Genomic DNA, 25,794 nt, shown 5'->3' with positions numbered 1-25,794 from the left:
TGCTCTCATTATTTTGTTTTTTCTAAAGGCAATGAAGAGGGGTGTCAGGGATTGCAGAAAGAATGATGGATTGTGTGTTTGCTGCAGTGAGAGACTGAAGATAAGTAATTGGTTGGCAGTGTTTCTCAGTTTGAGAGATCAGCGTGGGGGCTGAGTGATTATCAGAGTGTGTAACCTACACTAAATAAGGAGTGGAAGCAGCCAAAACAGCTGTACACACCCTGTGGCTAAGGTAATGATGGAAGCAGCGTACACTGAGGAAGCAGGGTGCACTTTTGCCAAGGACAGCATGTGAAAATAAATAAAAAAATGTTAGTTCAACAGGCAAAAAGAGAAATGCAGTGACAGCATAGAAAGTGGTAAGCAAAGGCCCAGCTAGGTATATATAGTATGTAGAACGTGGCTTCCCTTTCCCCAGTGGAAAGTGATATTTTGGCAAACCTGTTTCAAAGAGGAAAACTTTTCTTCTAAGTAAGATTTGTGTCCCTTTTCCCTGCTGAGGACTTGGCAGACAAGCAAGGAGTCAACAGAGACTCCACAAAAATATGGAAGTGACATATGTGGTTGGTGACTCTGCAGTGAAGTGTGTGCTTCTGCCTGGGATGTCAAGAGTAAAAATGGATGTATTGTATTATATTGTACTGTAATGAATATTGTACATAAGTGAGTTATTTCTATGCCTTGTTCTGATGGAAATGGAGACAGTAACATTCAATTAAAGATCAGGATAGTAAGCAGGGAAGAAAATCCAAGGCTGGGTGGATCAAGTGGAGCTTTTTCCAGGTCCCTCCAGTATGAGTTGTAAAGAAGATGGCTAATGCTCAATATTTCTGTATTATGTGTATTATTGTTATGAATATGGAATTGCTTCTATAGGAAAAAGGTTTACACAAACAAATTCCTCTAAAGGAAGATACCATAAGGTCATGTTGCCAAGCAAAATTACTTTTTTAACTCTTGAGCTTGAAATGCCTGGAATGCATATTGAGCTACTTTTAAGTTTGCATGGGCAGAGGCCACTGGGTAAGTAGGAGGAATGGTTCTGCTTTATCATAAACTTCCTGTGGCTTTGCACTGAGTCACTGAGGATGTTACAAGCTCCATTTTCCTACCTGCAGAGCTTGTGTTATGTTTCTGCCTTTTCTATGCAAAATAGAGCTTGGCATGCTGTTGTCATAAGCAAGGTGAAGACTTCTGCGGAGCTGAACATCAGTAAAGATGTTCAAGTAAATTTAGTAAAAGAGTTAGTTTAGAGTTTGTTTAGTTCAAAGTTTAGTAAAGAACAGTCAGAACACTAAAATTAATGGATGTGGTTGACAAAGCTGTATAGACTGTGATCTCACTTTAACTCCATGGCAGACCTTGAATGCCATTCTTTTCAAATGTCATTCTTGTGCAAGACAGGTTTTAACACCATGGTTTCTGTTCTTTGTGATCTACTTGCCAGAAAGTGATTAAATAGAGTCCTTCAATAACTGGGGCTCACAGGTAATGTAGCTATTATCATAATAGTAACATAAGAAATAATAATAAAAATTAAAAATTGAAGCATTGCATGGAGGTGATGGGAAGAGGGCTTAATGTAAGAAGGTGTTTCAAGCTATTGTTAGCTTTGAGGTTGTTTTTTCCCTATATACATATTGGTTTGGAGTAGTTGAGAAATCTGTTTCTTCACTTAGTTAACTGATTGTTTATCAGAAACTCTAGAGGAACAGAGAAATCAAAACCAAGGACTTAATAATTTCATCAAAGCTTCCATGAGATATTTCCTTTCATTACACCATGGAAATTGGTTTAGTGATGATAGCTTTTGGCAGTTTATTCCTTTTCCATATTGATTTTGCACAGTAAAATCTTTAGAGAGTGTTTTCCATTGATATCTACACTTCTTTTTTACATGTGTTCTCTTCCTTAGTTTTATGCCAGATTCTTAAGTGCTGAGTAACATAAATCATTTAAATACAACAAATAATTCTAGTTATTGTTTTAGAGAAGAAGAAAAATAAAACTATACTATTAATTTGGGCAACACTATATGCATGTTAATACCATGATAAATTTTGTCTAAAAATATATCTTTTGTGCTTCATAGGATACTAATCCTAATTCCTCTTCATACAGGTGTTGCTAGGAAATGGCTCTATAGGATCTCTAATTATTCCCACTTCTCAGGCAAGAATAGGACACCTGGCTTGACTTTTTCTCCATTACAAAGAGAAAAGACTGTAGTTTTTTGCCTGTGGCAGTGACTTGCAGTTCTTCTGTAGCTAATTGGTAGTGGTTGGTGGACTCAGCTTACATGGTTACTCCTAAAAACCCATTCCTCTGCTCTTCCTCACTGCCCACCCACCTCTCCTGACCCTCCTAGAATCAGGAATGAGATTTCCCCATGGTTCACTAAAAGGACTGGGCATGGGAAGAAAGATGCTGCTGCTCTGTCTGCAGTTGCTATAGGACCATTCCCTGAAATTATGATAATTTCCCCTATCCCTGCTGTTTCCTACTTTCACCTGAATTTTTTGTGGCTGTGCAAGTTAAGAATTTTGGTAATGCTGGAGGAGTCTGCACGATGCAGATCAGATGCCATGAGGCTGACAGCCTCGGATTTGGCTTTTGCTGTAATTTCCAAGCATCCGAGGGTATAAGCCTAGGAGACAAATGGCAGCTCTGGCCCTGGAAAAACTTGGAACCACAAAGTTCAACCCAAAACTGGGCTTTTGGAAGCAATGCCAAGCATGCTAGCCTAACGTGGCTTTGATCAGGTAAAACATAAACTTGGAAAAGTGCCATTTTACAATAGATGCTTGTTTTCTTCTTAGAAAGCTATTACAGTGTGAGAGCTCATTAATTAGTTCAAAGATGCCTTCTGTTCATCTGGTGCTGACCACTGTTTGTGGTAGGATTGAATGCTGCCCAGGTGAACATTTGATCTTATTTGTAGTGACCTAAAATAAGATTCCTGCATGTGTCTGCTCTCTTCATAATATCTGTACTGGCAGCAGCAGCCAGAGATAATCAAGCAGATTGCCTGGTAGTCTTCTCTCTTTCTTCTTTTTCTTAAAATGTATTGTTAAATAGTAAATGTAAGTTAAATGATTTATTTTGATTATCTGCACTGACAGGTACATAAATAAAAACCTGGCCTGATTTTTTAGAAAAGACTAAATAGGAGATTCTTTGAGAAATAGGTTTCTTAAAGCTGTTCAGTTTTGAATGTTCAACCACTGATAATTCCTTCAAAATAATTCCTTACAGGCCAGTTATAAATTATTGTCCTCTCTAGCAGAGTTACATTGGATAAACTATAAGTATATAACTTTTTAAGGTTTAGGCAATTCTCAACAATTCTCATCGTAAAGTAAAATATATTAAATCAAGGATTTTCTATTTCCAATATGTTTTACATATTTTGTCTATGTTTTCTTAATCTAATGTAATATAATTAGGAATTTCTGGGTTTGGGGAGGTGAGTTTTATTTGACACATCCAATAAATGTTTTAATAGTAATTCTAATGCCGCTGTTCTATCGACTTCTTCATTTCCACCTGTAAAGAAAGATGGGTCAGTCTACATGGCACCTAGAAAACCCCTGTGCACGAAACTGGATAATAAAAATGAAAATATTAAAGAAGTTGATGCTTGGAAAATAGGCCAGGGCTTGCAGCAGGAAATCACAAAATTCATTAAGTAGATAATGAGCTCAGTGGTTTTACGTGTGGGGGAGGAATGGTTTTGTTTTATTGAGGTTGGAGTCTTGGCAGTGAAGGATAGAGATGACTTTAGAAGAAACATAAAAGTGTTCGGAAATCCTGGTTTTCTCCTGGCTCAGTTTGGGGAAAGAACTTGTAATAGTTTTTAGGAAATTAGTAAATGTGCTGTTTCATGTCAGAAATACAGAAAGCAGAAGATACACAACTGTGAAAATTGCCTCCCAAAAATCACTCAGCAAGAAACACTGGGACTTGGACCTCATGAAGGATCATGTGTAGCCCTGGATTTGTTCTTTTGTCTGGGTATGGGGACTTAAGTGTGTGCACCTCAAAATCCTGAGTGGGAACAGGACAACAGGGTGCCATCGTTAAAAGAAGTTGAGCTATTAGCTATTGTTAGTTTGAAATTTCTTGTGGAAACCCCACAGCCTGAGCTCGGGCTGTGGAGGTCAGGGTCACATCATGTTCTTTCAGGGCAGCTTGCACCAGCTATCTAGGCTTGTGCATGTTTCTTTTTTAAACACATACAGCATCAAAATAGCTTTGTACCTGAGGGCAAGTACTCGTTTTCTTGCTGTCACAGATGCTGATGGCCCTGTGTGAGTCAGGTATTAGTCAGGGAGCTTTTTGCCCTTCTGAAGATGCAGACTGTAACTTGGTGTGCACACAACAGGGGGGTTTAGGTAGCCCAGCCCCAGCTTTCCATTTGAAACAGATGAGCACCATGGCCAGGATAAAAGACTTTGGCTCATATTAGAAGCCAAGACTGGGGCTGAGGTTTTGGTGGGTACCTATGCCAAGGATGCAAAGGGGAGAGAGCAGCAAGTTTCCTGTTTGCCAGCTACACCTAAAGGCACCCAGATAGCTCAGGGCCCAGCTCAGCCAGGCTGAGTCTGATGCAAAGCATCTGTGAGCAGCACTGCTTGGGCTCCCCTTCTCCATCTGCCAGCCAGGACTCTGCTGGGACCTCTCCAGTGCCTGGTGAGAGCTGCACCCCAGTGTCACTCAGCAGGCAGTGTCACCCTATGGCCATGACACACTTTCTGCTTAAGAATAGCAAAAGTCATTTTCACCTGACATAAAAATAAGAACTGTGTGAAGCAGCTGAGGGTAACTCTGGCTGCAAAGCTGCCAGGAGGGGCAGAGCTTTGACTCCTTTCTCCTAGGTGCTGACCCAGGCTGTGTGATGGGAATAAGATTTATCCACGTGCAGTTCAATGTTTGAGCATTGCCTGGATTCCAGTGGCAGAGAGCTCCATGGATTTCTCTGTTCAGAGCTGTGCCAACATAAAAATGGGGCTTGTACAAGACTTAAAATACTCTGTGGTCATAGTTAAGACAAAATTTTTGGGAGATTCAGCACGCTACATGGGATCTTAAGTATGGTTATCCCTTTAGTAGTCTTAAGGAAGCTGAGCTACTTTGAAAAGTAGTCCCTGGAGTATATTTAATATCCCAATAAATTTACCAGTCCAAACCCATTTAAATAGTTTTAACTTGATTTTCTGAGGTACTGGCTTGCACTGCTTTTCTCAGGCATCAGGTAAATTGGATTATTTTTTTACAATGTATTTTAATAAGATGCAGTCATGTATTTTGCATATGGGAACTGAGAACATAAAAACACCCAGTATCATGAGGAGGGTGACTAATGTTGACAACACTGACAAATAGTGATAAACATTAGGAGATAAAGGAGAGCAGATGGTGTTTCATGATTTTTTGAGTGCTTTGCTTATCTTGGTGTTTGGACTGTAGCTCTGAAGAAAATGACCTGATTTTTAACCTTTTCTTTCTCTCACAAAAAACAATAATAATAATTTCTTTCAAAGCAGTGACTACATTACAGTCACATCTGGTAATGTCACAGAATGGTACCTAAAGTGTCTCTACGTTCACAGAGATTTGCTTGTGCTTGGAAAGCACTGCTTGGAAACAGCAGTGAACATTTTATTTTCAACTTTTTCCTCCCAAATGTCCCAAGTAAAAGTGATACTGTAAGTAAACATGGCATACCCTTGATTTCAGAACCATGGCAAGCCTCTGGAATGATTTGGCTTTGTTAGTGGTGCAAATGTCATCACTCCAGGCTACAAATGAGCCTCAAAAAGCAGTCTAGGAAATGGAGAGGTTGTCCAGGGGAGGGACTGTGAGCCAGTTCCTGCTGTGCAGTTTAAGAGCAAGAATCCAGAGAGTGGTGACTTCTTGTGAACTTTACAGCCTTTGAAATGGGCTCCTCCTCAGTAGTCCCATGGCACTGGGAGAAATTAATTACACAACTTAAAAATGGACAGGAAAGGAAAAAAATGTTGTTGGAGAAGTGCTGGCAGATCAGTATTAACCCCAAACTGGTAGATGCAGAGATTTTTTTAGATTGCTAAATGCATGGAAAGCTTGAACAGATTCTGTGTGTACAACGAGAGATTATGATAGATCTCTGAGGAAAGATTATATTTAGAAGAGATATTGATATAGCTCTTGGAGGAACTTCATTACAAATGTCAATACAGCTTTTATAGTAAAAAAAAAAATAGTGTAAGGAAGTTTTTCAGAGTATGCCATAGAATCATAGAATTTTCAGGGTTGGAAGGGACCTTTAAGATCACCCAGTTCCAACCATGCCATAGGCATGGCCATAGGCAGGGACACCTCCCACTAGATCAGGTTGCTCAGAGCCCTGTCCAGCCTGGCCTTAAAAACTTCCAGGGATGGGGCTTCCACCACCTCTCTGGGCAACCTGTTCCATTATTTCACCACCCTCATGGTGAAGAACTTCTTCCTAACTTCCAATCTAAGTCTTCCCTCCTCTAGTTTGAATCCATTCCCCCATGTCCTATCACTCCCTGACATCCTAAAAAGTCCCTCCCCAGCTTTCCTGTAGCCCCATTCACATACTGGAAGGCCACAATGAGGTCTCCTCAGAGCCTTCTTCTCTCCAGACTGAACAACCCCAGCTCTCTCAGTCTCTTCACAGCAGAGCTGCTCCAGCCCTCTGAGCATCCTCATGGCCCTTCCCTGGACACACTCCAGCACATCCATGTCAGAGGAAGAGCTGCATTACAAGAGTTACTGCTGATATAGGCATATCAGTAAAAACAGACTTGTTTCATGATACCAGTATGTAATCCAGCAAAACCAGTGAAAACACATGCTGGGATTTCTGCAGAATGAGTACTCTCAGCATTTCAGCAAGCTCAACAGCTAGATTAAACTTCTTCATTAGACTCCCATGCAGAAATACAACTTTCAATTTGCAGTTGGTTAAATATGGGCTATTGAGCAGCATCAGGTTGCCATGACTAAGGCAAGGAAATGTAATGTGAAAGAGGATAAGAAGTTGTTTTATCTGAAGTGGAAAGTTCTTTCATTTTTCAGTAAGCACTCTTACTGTGCTGGGACACTGAAACACCTGCTGGATAGTTTGCTGAGATTTTGAGTCTGTGGGTCAGTTAAAATGTAGAATTAAAATGGTGGAGCTGTAGCAGTGATGTTCCCTGAGCTGTTGAGGTCAATTGCAGATCTGGTCAGTACTGTGTTTTGGTTATCTTCAATTGCCAGGCCAGTGTGCTGGAGGAGATGTGCTTACAGCCATCCAGCAGTGACCATGGGTCTTGGAGCAGAGTAGACTATCTGGGGATATGAAGAAGATAATCCTCATCCCTTCCAAAGGTCTGGCTCCTTGGGCCAGGACATATAATGGCAAGGGACTGTTCACTGGAATAGGTCAGTACTGACTGATCTTGGGGGGCAAGGTCTTACCTGAGGTGGTGAAAAACACAGTGAGGTGGGGATGGGGAGTTCCTTGCTGAGGGGGCATCCACCAGGGGAGCTGTGACTTTGAGGGGCAGGCAACACATGACTGCTGGGTTTGCAGTTTGAAATATTAAAGCACAAAAAAAAAATCAGGTGTAGAGGGGAAAACAAAATGTATTTCAGGCAGAAAAGCAAAGCTGCTGAGACGTGGGCTCAGCTGGGCCAGGAGTTTTGTCAGCTCTGGGATGCCCCTTGCTGCAATGAGCTGAGGTCAGGCTGTTGTCTGACAGCAAAATGCATTGCTTGTATGTAGCACGTATAAAAATAGGTTGCTTTCTGTGCACAGCCAAATCTATGCCAGAAAGGTATTTATTTAGGCAGGCAAGAGGAGGAATTAATGCTTCCTTTAGGCTAGCACAGGCACTTGTCCTGTGGAAGGAAATCTGGAGTGCTGTTTCCAAGACCCAAGTTCTAGGGAATTACCCACTTAGCCTGGTACATACATACATTTTGTGGGTTTAACATGGCAACTGCAGCCAGGGAGGAAGCTTTTCCCTTCCTTTGCAGAGTGAGCCATATGTTGAAGATCTGTGCCTTTGGCTTGGTGAAGCAGAGCACTTGAGCTGAACTTAACCAACTCACTGGGAATGGGTGTCCAAAAAGATGCAAACAAGCTTTTTCAATTAATGTCTAGTTTACTTTGTTCATTTTTAAAGTATTATTAACTTATGTATATTCAGAAGGTAATTTATTTCCATTTTTATTGCCTCTCAAACCACAGGGAAATATTCCTGAAATAAATAATTACTATTTGCTCACTGCAGAGTGACAACTGAGTTACCAAATCAAGTGGTGCTGTAAATCTTTCAGATAAAGCTACAAATATTCTACATGAAGGAAGCAAAATTAATGGAAGACAGAAATATCTAAGAAAGTTTTCGTTGTTCAAGGAAATTTTTCTGCAATGTTTTGGACCAGATGCCCAATGACACCTATTTTTTACTGATCCTTTGTTATCAAATCTGCATTCCTCCTAAGGAGATGTGTATCATTATAGTATATTCTTTTCCTCTGAGTTTATGCTCTGAAACTTCTAAGATAAGAATTAACTCTTTAAAAGCTTAGCTTTAGTATCTGGAAGTGTAAATTTCTGACCAGATTTAGAACAATACAAATTTAAGTACAGCCATATAAAACCATCTGAATGAAATACAGCTATGATGGATGTGACATGAGAAGATGTGGATAAGGAATGGCTACTAGGCCACACCAGCCCAAAAGCTAATATACAAATAACTTTTCCAGTTGTGGCTACTGGGAAGGAAGAGACTAGGTTTCCACATGATGAGTATTTTTCACAGAGTAAAGTCTAGGAAGTGATCAATGAACAACTTCAGTAAGAGCCCTCACACATGGGCAAAATGAGCATGTTTCCTGTCCTAGGATTACTCTCATTATTACAGTTCTATGACACATGGGCAAAATGAACATGTTTCCTGTCCTAGGATCACTCTCATTATTACAGTTCTATGACCTGAAGTTACTTCTCCTTCAAGATTGAGAGTTTCATCATCTTTATAATTTCAAGAAAATTTTTGACTTTTTTTTTTTTTTCATGAACCTCTATGTGTTCATTAATGTGAACTTTAGTTTTTGTCTTAATAGTGTTCCTGAGGTTTTGTATCATTTTCTCTTGGCATACTCACTATATAAGCTAACTAATAAGTTTAATTTTGCTTTGAGTACAACCAAATCTCCATCAGCTGCTGTGCAGCAGCTTTTGTTTTTCAGAAGAACAAGTGAGATCACTCAGAACCAAGTCCCTACCAAAATTATCTGCCTTCACACAGTCCAGGTGAACAGTTAAACCTGATCAGAACCATCTCAGCTCTTTATGCAGTGGAAGAATTCAAATCACACAGACTGTATAATTGACTGGTCTTCCTTGGAAATTGTATCAGTGCTTTCTGTTCCAGTTAATTAAATCATAGACCTGAGCGTTTGGTTAGAGCTGTATTAAAGCCTCTCCAAGAAGGTTTGTAGCCAACATTGGGCTGCAGAAAAGGGGATTGTGACCTTAAGGTATTTTCAGTGAAGTTACAAAGTCACTGCTGAAGTACAAGGCCTGACCTGCAAACTCCTTCAGTGTATTTCTAAGGCTGAAGCCTGAATTATTCATCAGCTGGGGACTCTGAGCAAGCTGCAGAAGCCAACACGATTAAGGTGATTAGTGAAGAGTCTGAACTGATGCTTTGTGATGGAGATGAGTCAGGCATGTTACAGACACCCTAACAACCAGGGATGAGGTTTTGTGTGGGAAGACAGAGGAGTCATCTCTCCTGAGGTGTCTCACAGAGCAGAGCCTGGCCAACAGGGCTGCTTAATGCTCCCAGGAGTTTAATTCCAGCTCAGTAATCAGAGAGACATACACCCAAATATTATGTGATTAACATTATGGTGAAAAACAGTGCCCTTCAGTGGGATTAACATGTTCAAGTGCTTCAGGGTACTGGTGCCTGTAGGACTGGCATCCTACACATCTTCAAAGTGAAGATGATGGTGTTAATTCTGTTTTTAATGAGTTGAGAGTGTCTCCAGCCACTATTCACAAGACACTTGGCTTTGAAAGGGAACATAGAAGTTAAAATTTATTTCACAGAAGCCTCCAAGATACATATGAGTTCTGTGCATACAGATTGCGTGGCTCATCATCTTCTATCTGATTATTTTAGTTCTGTCTTTTTCTCATAAAGGTTTAGGAGACAGATTAATTTTTAATTTGAGAATTTAGGGTGTTTTTTCAGGAGAAGTGGGCAAGTGGTGATACCTGGTATTCAAATGAAAGAATTCATACTAGATTTCAAACAAGTTAATCATGGAAGGAAAATAAATCCTTTCGTTCTCACTGCTAGCTATCTAACACACTGCTGAATGATGAATGGTCCCTTTTAGGATTTTAAAATGACAAGATAAAAATGAAAATTCAGTTCCCTAACATTCTCAGTTGTGGCAGCAAGAATATGAGAAGCAATGTCAAATGCTTGAAGTCCTCCCACTTGCTCAGGGATCACTGAGTCACTGTACTGATACAAACCAATTTAAAATACTTCACCCTTGCTCTAAACATTGGACCTAACTCAATTGGGAAATGGGAGCATCACCCACACAATACAAAGCACTGGAGTGTTTTTCTTTCCAGCAGGGCTAATCAGCAGCAGTGTGTGAAAAATAACTTCAGTGCTGAAGGTGTTCCCTTTCTGCAGCAAATAGGTGATGGGGCAATATTGTGTCCAAAGCTTGCTTTGAATTACATAAAGCTTGGTTTCTACAGGGTTATTGGAACGTGTGTTAGGAACATGCTTTGCTTAAATGCTGTCCCATTATGTGTGGATCTTAATGCTTCTGTTGCATTGAGGGTACAGTAGAAGAGCTCTCTTGCCAGTGATTTGATTTGGGAAATTACAGCTGCATAAATGCCAAGTCTGTCTGTCTTACAGGATAAAAATGGTTTGCATCAGATTTCAAAGCTGTCATACCTTATCATATTAAGCAGTTTGTTGCTTGAAACACTCCAGATTTCTAAAGTGAGTCCTTGATTCACTGTGGTGTTATTTTTGTATTAAACCTTTGTAAAAGCTTTGACTTCCATGAAACTATTCGCTTAAATACATGCTCCAAAATATTTTGCTGAATTAGGTCCTAGACGAATAAAATGTATAGCAATAAATCAGGTTTAAGCTTTTAAGCTTTCATTAGTAATGTTCTTTTAAGCTTCTTTTGTCAGATTGCATACATATAGTATGTATCTGTTATCGTTGTTGTAAAGAATTTGTTGAATTATTTTTCTGCAAGAACCCATTCAGAAAAATGCTTCTTAATATTTGTGGTACCAGCTACTATTCTGGAAACAACTTTCTGACAATGCTATATTGGCCAAGGCCCATGCTGACTCATGTTGTTCCTGTTTGCTTAACTCTTAGCCTGCTGAGCAGCCCCACATACTGATGTTTGGAAAACTGCAAGGGTAGGAAAGAGATGAACAAGGCCAGAGCAGCTACTGCTGCAGTTTCCAGTGCCACTGGAATTACTTGGGTAATTCTTGGCAGATGGGCAACTAGACCAGAGAAAAAGAACCAGTTTGTTGCCTGCTCTTACAGAAACATGTATATAACAGAAATCACCATTATTTTTCAGTATAGTTTCTTATTGAATCTTATTTTTGAACAGTGCTTATGCAATTGTAAGCATGTCAACTGGCTTTATGCTGAGCTACTACAAAAATTATCATACTTTAATGTCAGCCATTAAAGTACCCCTATGGTGGAAATGCATAAATACTTAAAAGATATTTAAACAAAAATTATTTGGAAAACAATATTAAAATATTGTGAGGTAACATACTTCTGAATTTCATTTAATTTGTTTGTTCATGGCAAGCTAAATTTACTTTTGGGCCTCCTATTCCATGTAAGCACTTTCTAGCATGGCTCATTTCTAGTGGCATTTGCACGTAAGTTCACCAGCTGGGTGTCCTGCTGATACTGCTTGAGCATCGGGCATCCAGCTGTGGCAATAATGCAAGTGAGTTGTTTGTGTTCAGTTCTTGCCTGGGTGATTCTCAAGAACCTGTCTCTTATTTTTATCTAAATGTTCACCAAGCAGCACGTGTAGAGAAACATCTTTAGGGCTGGCAGCAGATAGGTTTTTGTGTTGTTTTCAGACTATAGGGAGTCATATTATGAATGCAACAACCTCTTCTGAAGTGTGGATTGGTCCTGCCAATCTTTTTTGCATCATCCTTAGTACTGAAAACATAAGTTTCATAAGCTCCACCAGAATGAGAACCCAAACATTTATGATGATGTATTGCCTGAGTGGCATATTGATGTTTATTGCAGAAGGTGCAAATGTGGCTTGTAGGAGAAAGAACTGTAGTGACTGTAGTTGATTTGCCACTTGCGTTCTCTCAATTCTCCCTCTTTTGGCTGAGCACCTTCATCTCTATGGAATAAGCTTTGATAATCATTCTAATTGGTATGACAGGCATGAAATTATTTTTCCTCAACTTAATCTCAGCTTCTGTAAATTCCATGTAGTTGATAGTTATGCCATAAATATGAAGAAAAGTGGTTTGGTTTTGTTTTTTCTGTTTATCCTCAAAGTTGAGGGTGTAATGAGTACAATTGCTAAACAGTATTTTACTCAAAAGGTCCTGAAAGAAATGCGGGTTTTTTCCCTGCTGTCTGGATGTTGTGAACAGGATGAATGCTTTGCCTCAGCTGCTCTTTTGTGTGCTACGTTTATGATGTGTATGAACAATTTTTCCTCTCATAATTTCCTCTCAATATTAATGGAACAATGACTGGAGTAGGATTAGAGTCCCCTCTCTTAAGCCATAAAAGCAGATGAGTAGAAAAAGAGTAGTTCCCCTTTCTTAAGAGCCTTTTGGCTTTGGGACCAACTGTTTCTAGTGAATTGTAGCAGTTTATGGTGGTTTTTTTACTATGTGACATCTTCGGTTCATTCCTGGGTGCAGAGGGCACCCAGGACCCAGACCCCTGCTTAACAGATGACTTTTGGGGAACTACTGTGGTTACTAATAGGAAAGGACCAGAGGGTAAGTACCATTCTAAAAAATGTGATAACTAAATTTCAGTTCTTTTTTCATCCTTTCCAATTTCAAATAATTTGATGGAGTTTGTTAAAAGAAGTCTTTTCTGGTAAAAACAGTGCAGAAACAGTTCTCTTTTGAAGCTCCATCTGTGCCTAAGGAGGTCCCAACTGGTTGGGATGTTTTTTCCCTCATCAAGCACCATTGCCTCTTCCCTCCTTTCCCTCTGTCAGCCCAAGGAGCAGCATCTCTGACCTACTTGACTCTGCTCCAAACACCAAGCAGCTGCATCCCTTGTGTGCACTTCTCATAAATAAGTACTGGGGATGCAGGGAAGTGGATGCTCAACAGGTTTTTCTAACTGTGTTGTGTGAGCAGACTAGCTGGTTTTGTCCAGAAAAGAGAAAACTGAAATTAATCATGATAACAGTCTGCCCAGTAGCAAACCTTTTGCTACAGAGAGAAAAAGGACTGTGTGCCCTATGATTAAAATACTGGTACTTAAAGACAGTGAGGGAAATCAAGGTTAGACACCAGGAGAGCTGCTAATGGGACCAATAATTAAGCATAGCATAGGATTAGATTGCCTGGTGACACTGGGGAATTTTTGTCACTGGAGGCCTTTAATGTGGCTTCTAAAGCAGAGGTGTGGCTTAGATGACTCCTCAAAACCCATCCAAACTTGCACACATGATTTTCTGTTTATGAAGAAGTAGTGAAGATTTTTATGGTATGCTTTTGGAGCAGCAGCAGATGTCTGAAAAGATCATAAAGATGGGCTGCTTTCAGCAGTACAGATACAAGTAGAAAAATGCCTTATTGAGGTGAAAAATTGCACCAGGATTATACTGATATGAGAGCTAAATTTGGCCTGGGAAAGGCTGTTTTGCTTTTCACTCCACTCTTGTGTGGTGCAGAGGAGATCAGACTTCTGTCTGATGCTTTCCTTCCGCTAAGCCAGAAATAAAAAGCAAAGAAACAGTAACAGTGCCAGGGGAAGAGGAAAAGAAAACACAGATACTAGAGCATTGTGTATTTAGGTATTAGTCCTTTAAGAGTCTGCTTGCCTTCTACACCTTACTAAGTAAGCTTTGTTAATAGTTTCTACTAAGATAAAAATAATTATTTCTTATTCTACAGAAGAATAAGCTGAAGAGATGTTCGTGATGTTTATGTTTTAGGCCAGTGGACTGAGAAGTAATCTTTCCCAATGCTCGCTGATAAAAACTGAAGGATAATCACATCACTGACAGCACATCTTGTCAATCAGTTTCAGCCTCTGAAGGTGACTGTGCTGCCACTACCAATCCTGTCAGCCCACAGCTCAACACGAGGGAGAGTAAAAGCAGAGTCACTGCTGACTGCATCAGCTTATCCTCTCATCCTCTGGGGGAAGCTCAGTGAGAAAACCAGGCCTTCTCTCCACTACCTGTAGAGCTCTCTTTCTTTAAAAGTTTCCTTCAAAATGAGTGATGTTACCTCATTGCTTTGTGAATACACGTGCACAAGATGGGGTACAGAGCTGAACTGTGCGCTGTGTGTGTCAAGTGGGAGCCCAGGCTGTTCATACTGCTAGGGGTCCTCCAGTTCTCTATAGGGAATGTTTTCTAAGACAAGGAGAAATAACTGGTTTAGAGGTTGCTCTTTTAGATAATTCAGCACTGAATGAACTGTGTGCATGAGTGGAGAATTCTTTTAAAGGGATCTTCAAGAATCATAGTTAGTTAGGGGTTGGAAGGGACCTCAAAAGTTCACCAAGTCCAACCCCCTTTCCAGAGTGGAATTGTGTCCAGGTGGGATTTGAATGTCTTCAGGGAAGGAGACTCCACAACCTCCCTGGGCAGCCTGTGCCAGTGCCCTGTTACCCTCACAGTGAAAAAATTCTTCCTTATGTTTATACAGAACTGCCTGTGCTCCAGTTTATAACCATTGCCCCTTGTCCTATTGTTAGTCACCCCTGAGAAAAGCTTGACTCTATCCCCCTGGCTCTCTTCCTTTACATATTTATAAACATTGATAAGGTCACCCCTCATTCTCCTCTTCTCCAAGCTGCAGAGCCCCAGCTCCCTCAGCCTTTCCTCACAAGGGAGATGTTCCACTCCCTTCATCATCTTGGTCACTCTGTGCTGGACTCTCTCAAGCACATCCCAGTCCTTCTGGAACTGAGGGGCCCAGAACTGGACACTTATTTTCCTCCTTTCATTTTGTCTCTTAGGGAAGAGAATATGTATGCTTTAAGTCTATACATTAACTTCTTCTGGAGTTTAAAAAGTTACATAATGTTGGAATGTGATTATGGTAAAATAACTTAGCAGCTTTGACAGGGATCTTGCAGTTTAAATGAATTTAATGGAGCTGAATCCATACAAGGTTGCTAATTGTTATGACATGTACCATTGTTTTAGTTAGTGTGATCAGTCAAGATCCTGTATTATGTTCTAGTTTTATTTAATGAGGACAAAGCTGAGGTATCATCCATGAAGGTCCTTCTTGGTGAAGAGTTCATACAGACTGGAGAATCATCCATTGCTGCAAGGGAACAGATGGATCCCATGGAGCTCCTGACAGACATAGGGCCAGGCACTCCTAATTAAGGTGATTCCTTTAGGATATATAAACCTACTTCACTTATGCTTTCCTAACAAGTCCCATCATCTCTCCTCTCTCTTCCAAGATGTGTTCATTCCTGATGTTCTCCTTTGGGGTCTTCCAGCATTCCTAGCAAGATGCATTGGGTAGACTAAGTTCTTTATTCAGAAGAAGGCACCCTTGGGATGGATTAGAGCAAGTAGATCACATCTCAGACTTTTTAATACCTGGTAGAATGGCTTGCCTTCTTTTCAGTAAAATGTCAGTGCTAATTCTTCAACTTCATGATTATTTTCTAACGACATTTGTCCTTCCTCTTTGATTTGGTGAGTGCTTATGTGCAGTATCTTAATAACTTTTCCCAATGAGCTGCATCTTATTCATTTCAGCCACTTAATTTTGTCAAGGTATCTTTAAATTATATAGTAAGAATAACAAAAATATCACGTTGTTAATTGTTCTTTCTTAATGCATATGACCAAGCATGCACAGTAATGTGCAGTGTTTGGTCCTTTTTTCCAAATCCTCATTTAAAATAGTGGCATTACTTGACTCAAGATTTCTGCAAAATGGCACTCTTGAAATGTCAGGTTTTGAGAATGTAAATTACTGTGTTGGTAGTGTGTAATTTTGAGCAGATCAATACCCTAAAACATTTTTTATTGACCTATGCTACTCTACCTTCTTCAGGAGAATGTCAGGTGAGGCACAGATGTGACCAGAATCCCCTGGTGTAATGTTTAGTTAGTGTGTATCATTCCCACTGTTTTGCAATTAGAAATTACTCCAGTCTTTCTAAGTGCTAAGCTCTAACTTTTTCTTCCCCTACCTGTAGAGTTTTCAATGTCATCATAGATTTGGGAAGCTGAAAAGGATGAAGCTGAAAGGACCACATGCTCTGGATACATTTACAAGTTTACAAACCTGATCACACACTGACTCAGCCCCAGACAACCTGTAGTTAATGCACGTGTCAGTCATTTTAGAATTTGTATAACCTGCTGGTCTGACCTGGCTGATGGCTGGGTTCTCCATGTAATCCATTTAGCAGCAAATAACAACGTAACAGCTCTAATTAGGTAATTTTACCACCCTGGTTAATGCAAAACATGAATCTGAGTTTTAGGGAAGAGTATTGCTCATGGAAAGGTTCCTGTTGTATTCTGAACCAAGCCGAGTCTCATCTTTACATGTAACACTAAATGGAGAATTTTAAAGAAAAGAACCAAAAATATACACCATCTATGTTGTATTGAAATACATTTTTCCATGAATTTACAGCAGTTTACAAGTTTTTGTAAACAGCAGGTATTTCCAGTTATTTCTAGAAACCAAGACAGACTGGCAACCACAGACACTTAGACTGGCTTCATGTTTGTTCTTCTCTCTGTAGGGCTCAGTCTTTTTATCCTTTTCACTTTTGTCATTGCTAACTGGAGGACATAAACACATGAATCAAAATGCAGCCTGTAGCACTTGTGGCCACTATGTTAGCCTTTCATTGAAATTGTGCTATCATGCTGACATTTATTTATTTGATTAAATGGCTCTTCTTCACTTCCACTCTCCATTAAAGGAGGAGGAGGGCAGTAGTCCCATTTCATTACTGGTTCTCTAAAGGAGTTGTGCACCGGAACAGCCAGTTTCCTTCCCATATAATGCTTTCTCATAATTTCCTTCCCTTAGGTGTTTAGCTTAGGGATAATTAAAACAGTTTAGTTCTTTCTAGCTAGTGCACAGATATGTCTCCTTTCTGCATCTCTGGAGTAAAACCACTCAACTGCTGCTAATGCTTTGTCCTTCACAGTTGAGGCTTAAAGGCAATGACTATTGCAATAAGTCAGCAGGAGATTTAGAGCATTGAAACTGAACTGGAAACTCAGTTATAGTCAGCACCATGTATTTAATATCTCAGCACCAGGAAAATATATACATTGAGGCCTTTTTAATATTTTTTTTTTGGTTTGCACGTTGTTGAGAATTTACTGGTTTGTTCAAGGGTTTGTCTCTCATACAAGCTGGGCTTTATGGTTAAAATACCTGTAAAAAAATAAGCTACCAAAAGGAAAATACAGTTATTTGTTCACTTAGGTCCAACACTTAGCCCCAGAGTATCCTGATATTCCATGGAGAATAAAGGATACAGCCTTCTTTCAAAGGGGAATTGTAATCTCAATGGCATAGCAAATTGCTATTCAGCTCTTAGCAAGAGGTGAATTTGGACAGTCTGTATAACAGCTGCACTGAGGGTATGCAACAAGAATCCCAAAATTTTAATTTTAAGCTCCAACAAAAACCAACACACAGTTCCTGCAGAATGTTCTTACAGGGCACATAGTACCAAAAATGAAATGGGTTTAGTCAGGCTGTATGGATATTCAGTTACCAGACACAAAAGCCTTAAGGCAGCCCTGCTGAGTTATGGGATCAGGATGCAATAACAGGCACGAGACCAACAGCTTTAGGCATAAACAATTTATCCCTAAATAACGGTGTGGTAATAAAGACAGATTAGTAGTATGGTTATACAGATTGAAACAACAGCAAATTCAATAATGCACCAGGACTGGGCTACACTTAATATCCAGGTTTGCAAAGGTGTCTGTGACCATGGCTCTCAGGCAGGGAGGGAGGAAGCAGACATGGGCTTCTCTGGACACCTACTGGGACCAGTTAATGAGCTCAGGGAATGCCAAATCCCCTGATGGGACTGTTCTTTCTATTGCTGAGCAGGGAAAGCACTGTTTGGGCATGTTCACCAAGCATCACATCCCATTTTTCTGCTAATTCTGTCCTTGGTGTGCTTGTAAGTACAGTATAAGGCAATACCACTTTAACCTCTCAGTACACTGTAACTTTGCAAGGTAATAATGCTATTAAATAGGATTTTCTAATTTTATTTTTTACAGTCTTATTTTTGTTTCAAGCTCTTCCAGGTACCAGCTGGTGTGTACATACAACAAACTGGACTGCATTAAAAATGTTTTGCGTGGAACACTTTGTTGAGAGATGCAAAGGACTTTCCAGAAAGGACTTAAAAGGTCTTTACAAAACAGATGTACCAGAATTATTATTATATAGCTTTTTCCCTATTCTTCTTAAGTGCTTTTTCCTTATTGCATCTTACCTTGCTTCACAGCTAATTAGTAAATATAAAACACTCAATAACAGACTGGCAAGTGATGTGGTGTGAGCAGTGCTCACTGAGTTTATAATAATCTATTTTGTTGCAATTAACTATGACTTCTCATGTTCCATTAATTTGTCAGGTGCTTGAGGTAAATCTCACCTTATTTTTGTGTATATAATTGATTCCAGATAGTGGAGCTTTCTACTAGAGAAAAAATTCTCTCACAATATCTGCATGGGAAATTTCATAAATGTCTCAGTAACAGACAGAAAATCACCAAGTGTGAAGCAACATGAATATGAAGGTTTATAGCAGGAGTTTCTCCACGTGTATAAGTATGGAGATGGTGGTAAAGAAGATAGATCAGTGCCCAGTGAAATGGCAGGAGGCAGTGGTCACTAATTGAAAGGCATTTAAACATGAGAAAAAACTTTTTCAGTGTGCAAGGAGTTTCAAACACTGGACCAGGTTATTGAGCAAAATTGTGGAGTCTTCATCTGTGCAGATGGTCAAAACCCAACCTGGCTGCTCCAGGTTGGACCACATCATCTCTGGAAGTGCCTTCTGACCTCTGTGGTTAGGAAAAGAGACTTCCAGGGTGTTCTCTTCTTGACAATATAAACATTCTAAAGAGCTGACACTCTGATAGCCTGGCTTATTTATCTCAGAACACAGAATCAATGCAAAAGGAATTAGTCTCCACTCATCATGAGAATATACATGACTGTAGAACTTCTTCAGCATTCATAATGGAAAGAGAACAAAGTGTAACTAGACAGAGAGATAGAAAATGATAATGCTTATATCAGCTGATGAATTACAGTTACAATGCTTATTTTTGAAGTTGCTTTTGTCTCTGACTTGAGATAAAATCATTTATTTCTGATGGCAATAAAAACAGGGTCTTCAGGAACACTTTTTAATCAGTTTGATTATTATTTTATTGCAAAGGTTGTTTGACAGACACACAGCTTAGCAGGATTCATTCCCATAGTAAGGAGAAGGAACAATGTTTTGAAGCCATTGCAGCCAATAACCTCTATTTCACATCTTACTTTTACCCCTCTTGTGTACCAGGTATTTTTTGCCTGTTCTTTGAATCAGAACTGGTGCAAATGTGCCACTTTATGATGATGGGACACTGTCTCCCCTTTGTTTATAAAATTACCTAAGTTGCTCAACAAAACAAGAGAACCAGCATTCTCTGGGAAGGGAGGGTGTGCACTATAGCACTTCATGCCCAGGAAGGTATGGAGGGGTGAGGTGGACTGATGGCACACGGGGTTTGGGTTGTGTAATAGTTACCAAGGTTTGTGGAGTGCTGGCAGCACAAACTGACACCACTTTTGGCTCCTAGGAAGGGCAGGGTCTGGTGTGGTGTGCTCTTCCTCTGGCTCATCCCGAAATTTTGCTTTCTGTAGCATGGGGGCTGAGGGCACAAGGCTCTCTGGAGGTGTAGAAATACAGATCTTACCCCGAATGAGTGTGCTTCAAACCAAGATATAGGCTGGCACTTGCTCTTTCTTAAGGAAGGTCTCAGAGAACAAGCAGACATCCTCACATTACTATTCCTCTGACACTTTGTTTATTGCACGAGCAGTGATCTTCCCTTTTTAAAGTGTTTTCCCTGCAAAAGAACTCCCCAGTTTAAGACTGACTTCATCTCTGAGAAGCTTCTGTTTAGTTTTTCCATATGGTTTAAGAATAGAGGTGGCAGCTTCAAGAGAAAAATGTCTTTCATACTAACTCAAGAAGTGGTATATTGGGTGTTTTTCCTTTTCCAAAGCTGAATCAGGATATGGAATTACTGATCACAAGAACATAAAATTGCATTTGTTTTAAAGGAGGTAAATAATGATTTAAGGTGTACCTTTGATGGCTCTGTATTTCTGGGGTGGTGGTTTATTTTTGTGATGTCCTAAGTTCAGAGGGAGCCACCATTAAAAATTATGTGGTCACCTCTGCTATACATTTAAATATACAAATGTGACCAAGGATAATGTCATTTTTGACTGAACTCCAGTGAGATCAATGTGGAAGGTGGTCTTTGTATTACTGTTTGCAGCTGGACAGAAGTGATAATCCTTTTCCAGGCAGAGTTCCCTTGATTGTTTGTTATGGCTTAAGATTAGCTTCATTTGAAAAAACATTGGTGTTGTGATTGACATTGAATTTTACTAGTGCTGCTGATTTGCAGCTGTAGGGGAATCTCCATCCTGAACTTGCTGAAACAACTTGGGAGGACAATAACTTCAATGTTTTCTTTGGCATTGTGTCCCTGTAATCCTTCCCCATGGCAGAGGTTCCTAACAAAGAGTGTACAAGCTTTGAAGCTCTTCTTTGAAATTTGGCTGTCAAATCTTTTTCTTCATCGTTAACTAATGGTCCTGGCAGTTTCATTTGCCATCTGTTTTCCTGCTACAGATAACATTAAGCTGCATCCTTTCTTCCTTGTGCAATCTCAAGACTGATTTTAGGCCCAGGTTTACTTGGTGTAGTGATTGTTAGCTGAAGCTGTTCTATATAATGATTGGGGGAAGCAGAAATTAAATTACATTTAGGATTAAACAGTAGAATGGAGCCCTGGGCCCTTAGAGCTGATATGTAGTGCACGGTAACAGCTTTAAAATGTGCATTGCACGTATTATTTAGCTATTTCAGAAAAAGCTGATTGGGATTGATGCTACTTCTCATGAAAGTAAATGGGCATAAATGCTACTAAAAATTGTATAGCAGCTAGAGTAATTAAATAGTGCACAACAAATTGTCTTAAGGGCTTGAATGTTTTGATAAGCCAGGGCAGAACTGTAATTGGGCCCAGGTTTTCTGATAATTTCATGCTTGAAAAGTTCCCTGTCATGTTGAACATCCAAAATTATTAGTTCTTCTGGAAGACAAAGGACTAAATAAAGATATTAGCAATCTAATTCATTGATGCCCCTTGACTTTTGGAATTCGTCCACGTTATCTATGCCGTAGAGGAGCACAGGATGGTAACTGACAGCAGGCATGTATATGGAGGGAACTGGCAGAATAATAGGCATTTCCACACATGGACTGTACTGTCTGCTTCTAGAGGAAAAAAGCATATCTGGCCCCATTGGAAAGCAAAAGAATCAGGTATTTTCATATTTGTCCTTTTAAAGTAAGAGCAAGAGAGAAAAATCCACATTATGGAAATAAATCCTGCGCATCATGGACTTCAGTGATTATGGTGCAAAACCTGTGGACATGTAGATGCATCAGTGCCAGAAAAGGGAGAACAGGATTTGGGTTTGGCAGACAAAGTCACAATTGGTGCATGGAAAGATGCAGGAGGTGAGAAACAAGAATGTTATGACTCAAGTCACCCCGTAAACCACCTGGCAAACAGTGAACAGCAAAAACTTGAGGAAGACTAAGTGAAGGTAAAGTGCCACTGGTTTTTTGGGTTGTTGTTGTTTTTTTTTTTTTGTGCTAAACTCGCAGAGATGAGTTTCAAGTTTAACCTCTCTTATCCTCATTTCATCTATATCCTAAATTTAATTTAGCTTCACTATCCTATAAATTGCAGACTTTGAATAATTGCCTCATTAGTCTGGTTTGTAACTTACTTAACTTTGTATTTCTGTCTACACTGCCAGCCTACAGGGTTTTTCTAAAGTTAATTTCTTCCAGAGTATCTGTCAATTTTTTTTAGTGCATTTCTGTCTAGATTGGTATAAATTGCTATACATCAGCATCATCACAATAGTTACATTGAGCTACTTTGCCTGGTGTTATATCAGTTTTCTTACAGCTCAGGATGAACTCAAGCAGTTTTTGTGCTGCCAAAAGCCATGCTTCTTCTCTGAAGTTCTGCAGTAACAACTACTGTGGGAATTGGCCCAATTGGAATGTTCTTTTTTTTCCTTTCAAATTTGTGTTTGTTCTAGATGGTAAATAGTACCTATTGTTCTTGGACAACACTTAGGTAGTCTTATTTAGCAAGTTATTCCATATGCTGTTGCAATCTCATTAATTCCAAGAGGTTCTTATGGAAATTGCCATATAAAACAGAAGGACTTTTAAGAGGTCAGTAACAGAAGCCCAGAAAAAAATCTGTAAGGAGCTGGGTACCTGGTAGTGCCATGTATCCTATATTAATACTGCACAGAGTAACATGCTGGTTGACATATGAAAGCACATAGAGGTGTGACCCATTAAAGGAAAACAACTTTTCCCAGTACAGTTAGGTCCTAAAACTGAAGGAAAAAACAGCACACGATAGTCTGAATTGTAATAGTTCTCTCTTTTTTGGCCACTTTGGAATGTACCATGAAAAGGCTGAATCTGTAAAATAAGCAACAATTTATGAGACTATTGATGTGTCTAAACATTTTTTTAAAAAAGCCCTCTACTTTCATTATTAGCATTGAAAAATATGTCATTTATTTACAATCTCATTTTTGTGTCTTGATACAACCCAATTCTTTTGGCCTGCTTTTACAACTACGTTTACATACCTGTGACTGTATTCCCCCAAGCAGCTAATCAGAAATTAATGTGATAACCTACTTAAACAATTCTGGGGGGGCTTCATTTCCCAGATCAGATTCTTAAGGAGCAAAGCACTTGTTTTGGTTTGTTTCATAGCTTGACCAAGGCATTTTTTGTGGTATTAAAATATTTTCCAATGATATTCAGCAACTTGGTGGCAGTACTCTTCTTTTGTTCAGATTGACTTCTGTCCATGGCAAGAGAGAAAGGGTATATCAGGAGTTCAGCTATTCAGAAAGATGATACTAGTTATTCCCAGGGATACTGCTGTGGAACAGGGAGATCTCTCAGGAGTGGATGTCCTCCTGCTCTTCCCTTGCCACCATCCCACAGCCAAGAATTCAGTCACTGATGGGGAGGAAAGACATGGCTTAAATGACAAGACAAGCACTTACAGTCTGTCACTTTTCTTTCCCTGTTTTACATGTAGAATGAAGAAGGTTTCCTGCAGGAGGGAATGGTGAATAATGCAGATGTTGCCATGGATCCTGAGAATGAGGCTTACGAGATGCCTCCAGAGGTAAAGCTCTTGTGGTATTTGCTGTAGAATGCACGTAAGAGAAGGGCAGAGGAGGGGACCACCTGCTCAAGTGACATTAGCCTGGTGTGGGGCACAGCAGCACTGCAGTCTCTTTGGCCAAGATCTCCTAGAAGTAGAGGACTGGGAATCACAAAAATTTCCTGATAGTAAGGAAGTTTAACAGTTAAATTTAGTGTGTTTCAAAACACTTGTGTCTGGGTTTCTGAGTAATCCACAGCAAACCTTTTTTTTTTTTTTTTTTTTTTTTTTTTTTTTTTTGGTTTAATAGCTTGGCCATTTATTGAAACATCATGCTTTGTAAAACAACATAATTCATCATTATGCTCTTAAATTTATGAAATTATGAGAGAAAATAATTTTGTTTCTTTTCATGAACCTGCTATCTAAAATACTGCCATGTCTGGCATGATGGAGTAGCTGGAGTGGCAGTTTTACAGTAGTACAGATAATCAGGCTGAAAACGAGAGGTATAAAACATTAAGGCCATGATCCAGTAAAAGACTTAAAGGCATGTGATTGACCACATACATCTTGCATATCACTGAAATTATGGAGACTGCTCACAAACCAGTTGTTAAACACACATTTAGGTGACTGACTGACTCATACAAGTATCTGCAGCACCTGGTGGGCTCTTCAGCCCTCCTCCTTCAAGTGAATTTCCATGGGTAGCCTTGGGAGATCTAGGCAAGATCAGCTGGATAGGATGTTAACCAGTGCCAAAGCCTAATTCTCCTGTAAACCTCCCAGTTTGTAAGGTACAGTATCTGGAAGATGTGACAAAATAGTAAGAAATAGCAGCATCCTGGTCACATGAAAATCCATAATATTTTGACATTGACTCCACAAGGACCAGAGCAAGCAGTGTGAGTAGGATGCATTGATCTGTAATTCTGGTAGCACTGATTTCTGCTCTCCTCATTAGGAAGAGTATCAAGACTATGAACCTGAAGCATGAGAGTCCCTTCCTTCCTTTATATCTCCTGAAATCTACTAAATCTACTACTAAAGACGTCCCATCCTGTACAAGTGCTGAGTTCCAATGTGCCCAGTCGTAAAATTTTTTTACAGTTTTTACAGTGTATTTTGAAGTCTTCCATCAGCAATGATTGGAGTATCTGTGACTGCATCCACCTTGTTTCAGCATTTCCCTCCTGCTGAAATGAAAGCTGGTTGGCAGGGTCATTGTTGTGCTGTGGATATTGTGGCTTCAAGTTTAAAAGTTAAAAAAGAAAATGTTAAATAAAAACACCTAAGTGTCTATTGCTTATTTCTAACTCTGTACATGTTTTGTTGATAGGCTGTCAGTATTTTAATATTGTTTATGATACACTTTTTATTTGTTTCCTATGACTCTTCTTTCTGTGCAGAGATGACTTATTGTGAGAGCTTTATATATATATGTGTGTATGTATTATACATATAAAAAAAAGTAACTGAGCATGAACTATGCACCTATAAATATTAGCTGTTGAAAGTTTATTGGTTTGTGATGTGTTTTATTAACTTGTGTCTGTAAATAATGGTGTTCAACTGAAACAAATAAAACATAACCCATTAAAATGAAAATTAGTGATGATTTATAACACCACCTTTCCTCTCCAGAAGCCCCCATTGAAGTGTTCAGGCTGTGTTGCTTCCTGCAAAGGGGAAGAAAACCAGCAAAGGGAAGCCCAGTCTATACCAAAACCAGGATGAAAAATGAGAGTATCAGGCTGGTACAGCAGCTGGAGCAGAATGTTGACAAAACAGATTGATTTGTACTGCTGATAAACTTTCTGTTGTAAGGAGAACCTGAGCGTGAATGAAGCCATTAATAATGGGTTGCAGCAGATTATCAGGAAACTGTGAGGCCCTTTGAAAAATTGCTATTTCAAGGCTGTTAAAGTGGTGGGCTATACAGAGGAGTAATGGTTTTCTTGTAATCAATTTGTCTTGCAT

The 25,794-nt window shown here is 39.5% G+C and overlaps 1 protein-coding gene across 1 annotated transcript in view; it reads left to right on the top strand.

Moving 5' to 3' along the window:
* Positions 1-25,420, top strand: part of SNCA (synuclein alpha) — a 62,243-nt gene extending 36,823 nt beyond the window's left edge. The window contains exons 5-6 of the mRNA XM_030449723.1: positions 23,743-23,832; positions 24,779-25,420. Of these exons, the coding sequence (XP_030305583.1) occupies positions 23,743-23,832; positions 24,779-24,811 (123 nt within the window). The 3' untranslated portion in view covers positions 24,812-25,420. The remainder of the gene's footprint in view (positions 1-23,742; positions 23,833-24,778) is intronic.
* The last annotated feature ends 374 nt before the right edge of the window (positions 25,421-25,794 follow it).

The sequence above is a fragment of the Calypte anna genome, chromosome 4A (assembly GCF_003957555.1).
Source record: "Calypte anna isolate BGI_N300 chromosome 4A, bCalAnn1_v1.p, whole genome shotgun sequence".
In the NCBI taxonomy this organism is placed as follows: Eukaryota; Metazoa; Chordata; class Aves; order Apodiformes; family Trochilidae; genus Calypte; species Calypte anna.
This window is presented reverse-complemented; position numbering and strand designations above follow the sequence as displayed.